Source organism: Lemur catta, chromosome 3 (genome assembly GCF_020740605.2).
Source record: "Lemur catta isolate mLemCat1 chromosome 3, mLemCat1.pri, whole genome shotgun sequence".
NCBI classification, from domain to species: domain Eukaryota; kingdom Metazoa; phylum Chordata; class Mammalia; order Primates; family Lemuridae; genus Lemur; species Lemur catta.
This window is the reverse complement of record NC_059130.1, coordinates 33,202,989-33,215,432: the sequence shown is the minus strand read 5'-3', so window position 1 is coordinate 33,215,432 and position 12,444 is coordinate 33,202,989. Positions and strand designations below refer to the sequence as shown.

Genomic DNA, 12,444 nt, shown 5'->3' with positions numbered 1-12,444 from the left:
GAGACACTGCTCTTCCCGAGACACTAACGATCTAAACGGATATGAGCTCTTGGAGGCTGGCTTGCTGAGAAGTGCTCTTCTCAGAAAAGGTGACCAGTAAATCATACACTTGTCTCCATCTGGAGCATCTGCGAATCCAGGCTATTTTTGGCCTCCTTGAGGCTGATCATCTTGGGGAGACTGAAGCAGCCCCACGGAAGGAGCAGGGAAGGGCTCGTGAGCAGTTCTACCTCTCTCTTCCCAGGTGGCTTGAGAGGGTTCATTTGGTGGCATGGGTTGAAATGCTTTAGATTCGCTAACTCTGTCCTTGGCGGAACAAGGCTGAGAAAAGGACGAAATGCAGTGAGGCAAGAGGCAAGAGATCAGGCTGGACAAGCTTCCGGGGACAGAAGTGGGACTGGGCATGCAGAGAGGAGGGGACAGAGCCCAGAGGAATTTTTGTACATTCAGACATGAAATAAAGTTTATGAAAATTGGAATCAAATGCACACGTTTTAAACACTTGCTGGCCCCTGCGCTTTGGCATGTTGGGTTGAGGCTGAGCTAAGCAGCTCCATGTGGTGCCTCCTCTCCCCAGCTCCCACCCTGCTCTGCAGCAGCCTCTGAGCTTGGGACACACTGCCCCTTCCCCCTCCTGTCGTCCTGGCAAGGATCGCAGGCTCTGCAGCCAGGAGCCTGCGGAGATTTGGGGCCAGCGACTGCCCAGGCAAGAAAGAAAGAGAGGAAGCAAGGCCCCCCTCCTCCTCCCCCTCTCCTCCCTCCCCCAACCACAAGTCCCCCTCTCTGGGTCTTGAATGCTGAAGGAGAACAGAGAGTTCTTTTTGAGAAAGCCAGCAGCTGGGACAGAGTGGGGGCAGCTGGGAATCAGCCAGCGCTCCCCCACCTCAGCCTCTCCGTGGCAGCTGGAGCAGGCTGGGCTCCCTCCCCACCAGAGTAGCCCTTCCCCCAACTCCCACGCTGCCCTTCACAGCCACAAGGTGATGGGGGACAGTTGGGCCCGGCTCTGGAGTGAGGATACAGGGAAGAAGGGATTGGAGGTGAGAAATGACCTCTAGCACAGGCTGTGGGTAGTGGGTGTTGTCCTTCTTCAAGGGACTCCTGGAAGGCTGGACTCCAAGCTCTAGGCCCTAAGTGCCCCTACTTCTCTCAGCCTCTTAGCCCAGACAGCCCAGATCTATGCCTGGTCTTGCTATTACTTCACTCTCAGCTCCCAGACATGGAGGTTTAGGGGAGTTCTCGGGTGGTAGGGGAGCAGGACAGACTGGAGAAGTCAAGGTCACATCGCTTCCCATGCAGGACCCCTCCAGCTGGGTCCACCTTACTCCAAGGTGCAGCATGGTAGGGGGCTACCTCCCCTCCTTCTCTCTCCACTTGGGCCAGGGAGTGGGGAGCTTGTCTGACCCAGTCAGCCCCAGCCTCTCCTCGGAGGTCCTGCACCTCAGCAGGGGACTCCTTTCTGTGGGGAGCAAGAGATGTCAAGGTGCAGCTGAAGGTCCCAAGGCAATATATCTTCCCACAACTGTGACCTCTTCCTCTGGAAGACCCACACCTCCCAGACAGCTGCTAAGGACAGGCCCACAGACCCTCATGCAGCCATACAGCAACCCCTATGCTTTTGCTCGCTTGAAGGCTTGCACATTTGCAAATTTGCCTGCTGAGACACAAATGCAGGTGCTTGTCCATGAATATCTGCAGGACTTGCAGCCTACAGAGAACACGTGGTCGTGGACACACACACGCAGGCACACACACTGCGGTTCTATTTATAGCTCCCACCCTAGCTCAGGAACCCTGGTGTCCAGGCTCAGAGTTTTCCCAGCTGCTCAACACAGTGCAATAACACATCCCTGCCTGCCTCTTCCTCAGCCCAGAAACTCCCCCACCACCCCCCACAGGCACCATCTTCCTCACACCCTCCTAGTGCTCACCATGCCCTTCCCCTCTGTGCCCTCTTTTGCCAGCATTCCACAAAGGGAGAGCAGCCAGGCACAGTATGTGAAGAGATTGGGTCACTTTTCTCCATATGGGAATTTCATTTCCAAGAATTTGAAGCCCTGTTCTGCCTGCCCTGCCCGGTCGTGGTTGTTAATCTTCCCCTTGGCGTGGCCATCACTACTGCAGAATGCTATGGACAGCGGTGGACGGGAGGGGGAGAGGCAGCTCTCACCAGCCTCTGGGAAAGTCCTCAAAGCCCATGGCCCAGAGCTCCAAGGACAATCCTGCTTGGGACATCTGGAGGGTGCTAGGCTGGGGGCACATTGCTCTTCCTCCCCACACCCCTCCCACCTGTCCCTGGCACTCAGGGTCCCTGGGACTGGTGTCCGGAACTGCTTAGTGACTCCAGGAGCAGGATGCTCCACTGCCCCTCTCCAAGCTCAGATTGGACCCCCATCCTCTCAGGCTGGTTCTCCCAGAGGAGTGGATATTTTCAGGGGGTAGGAAAGGTGGGAGGACTAACAGTGCCAAACATCCCTGAAGCCAGGACATGTGGTGGGAGAGGAGGACTGCCCTGGGGAAGAGCAGGGCAAGGGATGCGGGAATGGGGTGGAGGGAGAGCTGGAGGGGTGTGTGGGGCAGGCTGTGGGGCTAACGTGGGCGGGCAGAGAAGAGAAGAGTGCTTGGCATGAGAGCGCCGTGGGAGCCATACACGCATTTGCAGTCTGGAGACTGTTAGTTCCAAGTTCAAACTATCCCACTCGATCAGCTTCTCCCCTCCCTCCAAATCCCATTTCCACTCCATCCTTTTCCTGTAGCCTCCCTAACCCTCCAGAGAGCAACCCTTGCTCTTTGGGGATACTCACCCCACGGCCCATCTTGGGGCAGAGTGGCTGAGGGACCTAGGCTGGAGAGGCCACCAGGAGGATCCCAAGCCCACACCAGCCAGCCTGGGACAGCCGGAGACCCTGGCAGACAGACAGAGACAGGCAAAGCAACAGGGTAGCTTTAAATAGGTCCTTCTCCCCCTCTCCCCCGCCTTCCCCTCCTCGGGAAAGAAACGTTTGTTGAAACAGGATCCCTGAGGACTCCTCCCCTCCCGCCCTTTTAGCTGCTGGCCCTTGACAGTCGTTTGTCCCTCGGCATGCCCCCCCCAGCCCCCTCAACCCCCTCTGGCCTGTGACAACCCCGCTGAGGGAGGTGAGGGGAGGGGGCCAGGACGGAGAATGGGGAAACCTGCCCCTTAGGAACAGGCTGGGGGGAGCAGTTGGCTCAGAATCTCAGGATGCCAGAGGCCATGTGGTCTAACCTTTCCTTTTCTTTTCCAGGTGGGGAAACTGAGGCTCAGAGGGATCAAACAATTTGAGCTAATAAGATCAGAACCAGAGCTCAGGGCTCCTGAGTCTACATCCAACTTCCCAGAGAAAGAAACTGTTCCCTTCATGATGGAGTTGCGGGGACAGGGAGGGCCAGCTGGTCTAGGGGTGTTGTTGCTGCTTGTTTGATGAAAGAGCCCAAGAATCATGGGCAAAGAAATGAAGGAAAACCAGAAAAGGCAGAGAGACAAGAAAAAGGAAAAGTTAGGCTTTGAACCCAGAGCTGACCCTTGCATTTAGGCACCTGGGAGGGGGCCCTAGTGGGAGCCAAAGGTGGCCCAAGAGGCAGCATGAGTCTGGGGATCGGTGAGAGGGTCTCCCCAAGTCCTCCCAGATGTAAGCTCTCCAAAGTTTGGGAAGAAAATCAAGACTCCTTGGGCCAGGAAGCAGTTATGGAGGGGCAGGCCAGGGGTAGCGGGACCTGAGGGACCAGGAGGGCCACCTGGACCCAGCCCAACAGGTGTTTGATGCCAACCCTGGGCTTCCGTAACCTGTTTTTGGAGCAGACATACCACTCCTTTCATCGCTGCCGAAGGGCTCTGGGCTGAACCTGTGTCTGGGGTTGGCAAGTAGTGTGGGGAGAAGTCAAAAGAAGACAACACAGAGCTTCTAAGAGGTGCATGGTGGGCAAGGGCATAACAGATATCAGGTATGTGAACTCAAAAGCAGAGCGACTGCTTCCTTCTTCCAGTGGGGCAGGGAAGGCAAATCTGCAGCATGTAGGATCCAGGTTAGAGCGGAGGCCTCTGCAGTGAAGCCTGGGAGAAGTACCTGGGGAGTGGGGAGGGGGCCTTGGCTCCGGCGGGAAGGGCTGTCTTCAGCCTTATACCAGCTAGAAACGGGGGTGGAAGAAATGACTCTGGACAGCGCTGTCTGGTCTAGGGGTGTCCTTGCTGCTCATCTGATGAAAGAGCCCAAGAATGACAGGCAGAAAAGAAGGGAAACCAGAAGGGGCAGAGAGGAAAATAAACCCTGCCCCCACCTTATCCTGGGACAGGTTTCTCCTGGAATGTCCCTATTTCTCTGGGCACAGAAATGGCGTGAAGGGCAGCCAGCAGAGTGGAGACAAGTCTGAGCCCCCGGAGAGCAAAGGAAGTGAGGCGGCAAGGAGGGAGGGGGAGGGGGCTGTGGCTTGAGACCTAGGTTGTTGCCCGCTGGCTGGGCTGGGTCCCTCTCTGGCCCCAGAGGGAACTCCCTGCAGAGAGATTATCAACCTCTCCTCCCGCAAATCCACTCTCAGGGCACAGGGCTCACATCTGAATTCCCTAAATAACTGGCCCCCTCCAGGCCTGCAGTTGAGATTTTCCATTACAGAGATTCTTCAGAAGCTCCCATCCCACTTCCACCCTCCTTCCTCCCCCTGGATTACAGGCAGAAAGGGTGGGTAGGATGGGCAGGCATGGGCCTTCTCCTGTCTCTCCACAGCCCCCTCCACTGACCTGGGATTTAGAACAGGCAGAGGGAGGAAACAGTGACAGGAACACAGAGATACTACTCAAGCCCCTATGTGTAGAGGAGAGAGTGAGAGGAGAGTAGCTGGTGTAGCAAAAAAGCTTGTGGTTAGATATCAGGAGAGACTGTCCAGGGCAGAAGTTGCCAGAAGAGTGGCCCAAAGGTGGCTGGGGCTTTCGAAACTGGGGCAGCCTTGCCCTGGGGCTAGGGGAACAATGTGCTAACTTGGGGTTTAGGGAGCACTGTTCCTTAGGTTCCTGGGTTATCTCCTGCCCAGACTTCTCCAGGATACGAAGTGAAAAAGAAGAGAAAACAGTGTCAGAACCTGAAGGTGTGCATACTTCAGGCCTTGGGCTCTAATAATTTTCATCTCTGTCCTCCACCCCCGGCTGGCACCTCCCAGTACTGCCCAGTCCTTCCAAAGGCCCTGGCTCTGGTCCCTGCTGCCAGGCCCAATACCGGAAAAGACGGTGCCCTTCCTCTGCCCCTACAGCCTGCTGGGGCTCCCTGCCATGCCCTGCATTTGGGCTGCAGCACAGCCCCAAGGGCACTGCTGCTCACACATTTGGGACTCAGACAAGTCCAAGGGGGGACAGGACACCCAGGGCCCATCCTTCTCCCATGTGTCACTGACCACCTCCCTGCCCGGTGAGAGGTGAGGCTCTGGGAGTCTACCTCCTTCTCGTCCACCATGCACCTCAGACTGCAGCACATAAACGGGTGTAGACACTTGATCCTTTGATCTGGAGTGCCTGGGTTGCTTTCTTGGAACACAGCCAGAGGCACTAGTTTGGATCAAGGCCCCTGGAGTGAGAGGAGCAAAAGGGAGAGACAGACAGACTTGAAAGCAGGAGGTAGGAAGGCCAGCACCACTGGGCTGGGGCGTGGGCTTGAGAGAAGTCACAGATCAGAGAGGGGATGGAGGGGTCTGGAATCCAATGTTTGGTCGCTAAGAGAAGATCTGGGACGCAGGGCTGTGTGTGTCTGTGTGTGTGTGCTAGTTAACGCCTCAGGAGGATCTGTGTGCGGTACGGGACAGTGTCAACGTACCAAACGGTAATTCCGAAGGAGGAGCTCTTCAAAGGACCAGAGGGTGACACTCATGTGGACGTGTGGCCAATCCATTACAAGTCTGTTATCTGTGTGCAAGCGTGGCTAGTGTACAAGTGCGTGTGAGTCTGTGTGCGTGCATGTGTGCATGTGTGTGGGCCAGCGGGGCACGCGTGTGCAGCCGGGTGTGGGCGTACGTGAGAGTCCATGGGAGAATGTGTATGTGCACAGAGGGGGGTGGGGACGCTGCTCAGCTGCAGATGGGCTTTCAAGGTCTCCAAGAAACAGTTTTGTTTCCTAAGTGACTGGCCTCCTGGGGCCTCCAGCCCAGACTTGAAGGTTGTTTCAAGAGCATGAAAGAGAGAGGAGGGAGAGAGGGAGGGAAGGAAGAGCTGGGAGGCTCTATCACCCCATTGTCCCTCCTCCCGCCCCCTCACCCCACTGCTCTGCCCCAGTCCCAGCTCAGGCCAGCTCTTGTCCTGCTCCTCCCGTGCTCCTCTGGGAGCCAGGCCTCTCCGGAAGTCTCTCCTTCTCTCCCTTCTTCCTCCCCTAACTCTCCTTTTCCTTTCTCCTTTAGGGCCTGTGGGCTTGTCACCACTGTCAGGCTTCTGAGGCCTTCTGGGGGTTGTGGGGGAAGTTTTTCTGCTTCCAAGGCTGGCCCATCTTGGGAGGATAGGATGGGAGGAGCGCGGAGGGCCTGGCTGGCCGTGTCAAGTGTCCAGGAAAGGTGCCTTCTCACTCCCCTTCCTGTCCAGCCCTCTCTCCTCCACTCCCTCGGGTTGTAGTGAGCTTGCAGTTGGAAGTTCGGGCTCAGAGCCACAGAGTGTCTGTCCAAGTCCTGCTGCTACCTCAGTTTCCCCACTGGACCACAAGGACGGTGTTGGGTTTTCTCTCTCTCTCTCCCTTGACATCTGCTCCTCTGGTTTCTTTCTAATCTTTCTTTTCAGTCTACTCAAATTCAGATTTTCTGCATAAAAAAATCTCTTGCTCTGTCTTCCTTGGTTCTGTCATCTTTAAATTTCTCCTTCAGATTGTTTTTATTATCCTTTTTATTTTTAAAACTACATTATATGGAATTTAGGAAGTAGGAGGAAAAAGTACCCAGAAGTGTTTTCCCCAATCTCTCTGCCTGTGCTCCATACCCACAGCTTTTTGACCTTACTTCTCTCTGGGTTTGGATAGGTGTGTTCCTACCTAGACACACAGGTGGAAGCCAGAGAGGAAAAGGAAAGGACCCTCGATGTGGCCCAGGGGCCCATGTCAACCCCTCTCCCTGAGCATGACGGCCCAGGGCTGTTCTGTGCCTGTTTTCCCCTCTGCCCCCACTCACATGCTGGTCCCCAGCGCAGTCTGGTGCAATGGGTGCTTGCCTGCAAGTCAGGCTAGCTGAGGTTGGTCCTACTGGACCACTAACACCTGTGTGACCTCAGACAGGAGGACAAGCCAAGCAGACAAGCCCAGCAGCTTCTCTGCTCTGGCCTTGTCATCTTGATCTGAATGACAAAGAACAGGATAAGAAAACCTCTGGGGTCCATTTGCAACTCTGATGAGCCCCACATTCCAGGCTACTTCCTCTCAGCTCATAGCTCAGCTCAGGTTAACAGCAGAAGTTACCTGCTGCTGTATCTGTGCAAGAACCATCAGTGGAGACCTGGGTTCCGAAGGAGATCCGAGGGGGTGGGCAGTCCTATCTTGTTTGTTAGCACAGCACAGGGCCAGGTGCTCCTGCTTTGTTTATTAGTATAACCTGCAGAAATGAGCCTGACCCCTTTAACTCTTGGCATAGAAAAGAGGAAGGGCTCAGGTTTGGACAAAGACTACCCCAGCTTCTCATGAGGGCCACTGTGAGAGGTGGGTCAGGGTCTGGGTATCTTTTGGAGAGAAGGGCAGAGGTGGGGTGAGTCTGGGAAAACTTGACATCTCTTGGCTGGTATTTGATCAGCAAATACCAGAGGAATCTGTTTCCAGAGATTCTTTGGGCTGGGATAACTATGTTAGGGGATACAGGGAGGATTGGGTTAATGGGCCTTGCTGAGTGTGGGGGGCAAGGGTCACAGCTGGGCCCTCTAGGGTTCCTGTTTTCCTTTGATTCCATCCGGCAGGGAGGGAGCAGCCCCCCAACCCCCTGAGGTAGGTTTGCTTTGGCTGGAGATCTGACCCAGCCAGTGGCCCAGAGCACCCGCCTCCCAGCTCCCCCTATCAGGAGGCAGCCTGACTTGGCCCCCGCCTCCTCCTTCCTACCTCCTTCTTCCCCTCCCAGGCCCCCTCTACTTGGCCCAGGATACAGCTCTGTTTATCTGCCTGTCCCCTTTGGCATTCCGGATACCCAGCTAGGGTAGGGTGTCCTGCAAACATCTGGCACACAGGGCCACTGCCTCCCTCTCACATAACCAACTCGCCTCAGACCTTCAGGGAGCTTGGCCTCCTCCGTGCCTTGATTTCTCTGAAAGTCCAGGATCCTTTCGCTCTTGTGCTCCTGTCCAAATGTTCTCCCCACTGCCCCTTGGGGAATGTGAATTTCCCCCTGGGTAACTTAATCGAGAGTGTACATGCTTTTTGATACTATTGCCCCATTTGGACATTCAACCAGCATTTCTTGAGCACTTACTATATGCTGAATTCTGTGCGAGTTACTGGAGAGGCCATTGCAATCAAGGCAAACAAGGTTCCTACCCTCATTGTCCTTTTGCTCAGCATTTTATGCCATTTAGTTACCAAATCACTCCACCTCATCCTTTGACCTTGTCTTCCCAGGGCAAGCTCCTAGCCATTGGGGAGTCTCCCCCACCATTTCCTCCAATGTCCTCCCATTTCCCCCACTTCCCTCACTTCTTTACCTCCATTTCTGCCAAGCGAGAGTGGGTGGGCCTGGGCTCTGCCTTCTGCCTCAGTGGTTCTTCCATCCCAACATTGCCGGAGTGAAGGCCAGGCCATGGCATACTGGAAATCACTCCAGATTGGGCTGGAGGGAGGACAGAGGCTTTCAGTGTTGGAACTTGCTTTACCACTAACTAGCTGCATGCACTTGACCAAGTCCTTTACCTCTGATCAATAAGGTAAAGCGTTGGGGTGGGGCCACATGTGGCCTTCTGGATCCTTGAGTTTGGCCTTTTGACTGAATCCAAATTTTATAGAACAAATCCTTTTGATAAAGGATGTGAGTATTAGGTGATGGTATTAGGAGATGGGGACTTTGGGAGGTAATTAGGTCATGAGGTTAGAGCCTTCCTGGATGGGATTAGTGCCCTTATAAGAAGAGACATGAGAGAGCTGCTTCCTCTCTGTCTGGTCTCTGCCGTGTGAGGACATAGTAACAAGATTTTAATAGCTGTCTACAAACCAGGAAGTGGGCCCTCACCAGATAACAGGTCTGCGGGAACCTGGGTCTTGGACTTCCCAGACTCCAGAACTGATGAAGACAGCATGCATTACTTAATTTAGTCCTCATCACAATTCTGTTTTACAGATGGGGAAACTGAGGCACACAGACCCTAAGGTTACCCAAGTAGGGGAGCTGGGATTCAAACTTAGTTTGTTTAAAGAGCCTACATATTTAACTTCTGTGCTGTAAGGATCCATGGAAGCTTCCATTCTGGGTTCATGTCTCCAGGAGCACATGACCAGAACTCCTGGATGCAATTGCGACAGGGAGGAGTGCTCCAGAAGGCAAAGGGGAGGAAAAGTGCCAACACTGAGCCTGCGTGTTGAGCCAGGTGCTGCTGGCTGCTGGTTGCACACCACTGCATGTCCAGGGCAATGGGAACCCAGGGAAGGGAGAGATGTTCTAAGCTGGGAGAATCAGGAAGGTCTTCATGGAAGGACTGGTATTCTACTTGGGTCTTCGCAGATAGGTAGGATGTGGCTCAGAGACACAAAGAGAGGGAACAATGTGAGCACAGGCATGGAGGGCTGAAGCTCCAGTGCACAAGGAGGAAACATGGGAGGCAATACTGGGACGGATGTTGGAGCCATTTCACAGAGGGCCTTGAATGCCAGAGAAAGTGCCATTCTAAATGCCAGTGTGTCCTAAAGGCTCTGATGATAAGAGTCACCTGGGTGCTTTTAAAAAATATGAAACAGGGCCTGGCATGGTGGCTCCCGCCTGTAGTCCCAGCTACTTGGGAGGCTGAGGCAGGAGGATTGCTTGAGCAACGAGTTTGAGGTTGCAGTGAGCTATGATGATGCCACTGCACTCTAGCCCAGGCAAGAGAGAGAGACCCTGTCTCAAAAAAAAAAAAAAAAAGAAAAAAAATATATATCAAACAGCAGGCACATCTAGAGATTCTGATTCATGAGGGTGGAGATGGGGAGTGGGAATCTGTATTTTTACCACCAAGCAAGTTTGAGAAATATTGCTATAAACAATATAGAGCCATTTCAAGTTTTTCATCAGGGGAGTAATATCACTGCAGTTGTGCTCTAGGAAGGCTCCCTTGATTGCAGGGTGCGTGTATGAACACGGCAGGGGTGTTGGGCTGGAAGGAAGAGGCTGGTAGGGGCTATAGGTGGTGAAGGTCTGGAGCAAGACAGTGGCAATGACAGAGAGAAGACGGGGATGGACGAGAAAGATCCTTGGGAGGTAGGATTTCAGGATTTGGCAACTGATAGGATGTCAGGGGAAGGAAGGAGGGAGTTGGAGATGCGGGGGGGTCTTAGTGCAAAGTTAAATAAAATGAGGCAGGGAAGAAAGGAGATTGTTTAGAAGAGAAGCCCCACGTTTGCTTTGGGGCATTAAGGTTGAGCTGCTACTGGCAGGGCTCCAGGTGGGTGCTCAGTGGGTGATGGAAATGGGGACTAGAGCTTGGGAGTCATTTGCACAGAGGTGACCACTGAGCTGGGAGAGCAGAGGAGGTGGCTGAGGTAGGGGATCTTGGACAGAACCATGGGTAACACCCCGGGCAGGGAAGGAGGGTCTGGAAGAGGGTGAGGTAGAGGAGGCAGAGAGACAGATAACTAGACCAAGCAAAGGGACCTGGAAGCTGAGAGAGGAAAAAGTTTTAAGGGGCAAGAAACTGACAGTTTCAAATCTCAAATGCCAAGGGGAAATGAAAGCTGCTTACTTTTTTGTCAACTCACAGGTCACCAGTGTGACCTTGAGAAAACCATTTTCCTAGCATGTTGAGTTTGGAAACAAAAATCATGAAGGATTGAGGAGTGCGTGGTGAGGAAGCTGAGGCAGGATGTAGGTTACCCTCTTCCAAGAGGATCGCAGGAGTGGAAGGACAAAACAGGCAGTGGGTAACGGAGAGAGCAGAGGAGTGGGAGCAGGGGTGGGTGTGGCCGTCTCAAAGACTTCTCTCCATCACGGCTATCCCACCCTGCCTATGCCTGGCTTGCTTGGTAATGAGGCCCCATGATACATTTCTCATTCATCTTCACGATAATGCTCAAAAACCAATGAGATCGGTGCTACAATAATTCTCGTTTTACGGATGATGAAACTAAGGCTAGCGAAAGTCAGTGTTGGGACAAATCCAGGTTTGTCCAAGGCTATGCTATCTGGTGCTGAAATACCAGCCCCAAAGCTTTTCAGTTAGTGGGGAACAAAGGAGCTTTATTTCCTGCATCTGAGCTCCTGACTGGTAACCCGCCTCATCCCCTAATTGTCAGGTTTGTTCTGTCTAGTCCCCTTGCCCCAGGGATATCCAGTTCGGGAGCTGGGATCCTTCATGCTAGCACCCAGCGCCCCAGTGCCCACCTGGAGTGGTTAGTCCTGCTCGCCTTGATTCTGTCACCATGTCCTGCCGGCTCTCTGGACCTGCACACCCTTGTCATCATCGCCCGGGCACCAGCTCTTTCTCAGGATAATGGTTCATACTACACAGACGCAGCACAGCAACGCAGTTAAGAGCTTGTGCTGCGGAGTCAGAATGCCCAGGTAGGAAATCTCAGGTCTACCACTAATTGGACAAATATTTTAGCTTCTCTGAACTTCAGTTTCCTTAACAACTCTAACTCACAGAGTTGTTTTAGGAATTAAAATGCTCAATAAATGTTAGCTGTCATTTCTGCTTGTGATTTCCAATGTCCTGGCCTTCAGACTACAACTTCTTTTCCAGCTTGATCTGATCTCCAGTGCCCTTCCCACCTTGGAGGAGAGAACTCAGCCTTTCCTAGGCTGCCCAAGAAGCCGGCCTGGGTTGTTTCCCAAGGGTTGGAAGGTTCGGGTTCTGAAACAGGAGGATAAACCTTCTGTCAGCTGTGGATGTAAGTGACCAATGTAAGATGGACTCCAGAGGAAATCAGTGTCCCCTGAGGAGGTGATGTGGCCACCAGAGAGGAAGGGCCCAGATTCCCTGTCTCATCACTCGCTGTTCACCCACTTGCTCAGTCACTTGGCAAATGTCTGCTGGGCTTCTACTCCTTGTCAGGCAACTGTGCTGGGCACTGGGGCAGAGCAGAAAAGAGTTAATTTAACAATGGCCTTGAGAAGCCCTGAGCCAAGATGGAGAGGCAGATATAAACAAGCCCTGTAATTACAAAATGCAGAGTGGGAAAGGCCATCAAAGGGCTGAGGACAGGGTGTGGGAGCAAGGGGAGGGGGGCGTGCTAACATCAGGACTGGGGCTCATGCTGTCTCCCAGGGCCAGCTCGTTCACCCCCACTGTTCCATCTGTTTCTTTGTTTTTAC

The 12,444-nt window shown here is 53.7% G+C and overlaps 1 protein-coding gene across 2 annotated transcripts in view; it reads right to left on the bottom strand.

Annotated features, from left to right (window-relative positions):
- LOC123635182 (sodium/potassium-transporting ATPase subunit alpha-2) overlaps positions 1-8,675 on the bottom strand; it is a 31,720-nt gene extending 23,045 nt beyond the window's left edge. For both annotated transcript variants that reach the window (XM_045547072.1, XM_045547073.1), the window contains exons 1-2: positions 8,651-8,675; positions 2,802-2,903 (exon numbers count right to left, since the gene is read on the bottom strand). In XM_045547072.1, the coding sequence (XP_045403028.1) occupies positions 2,802-2,813 (12 nt within the window). In that variant the 5' untranslated portion in view covers positions 2,814-2,903; positions 8,651-8,675. The remainder of the gene's footprint in view (positions 1-2,801; positions 2,904-8,650) is intronic.
- Positions 8,676-12,444: the final 3,769 nt, after the last annotated feature.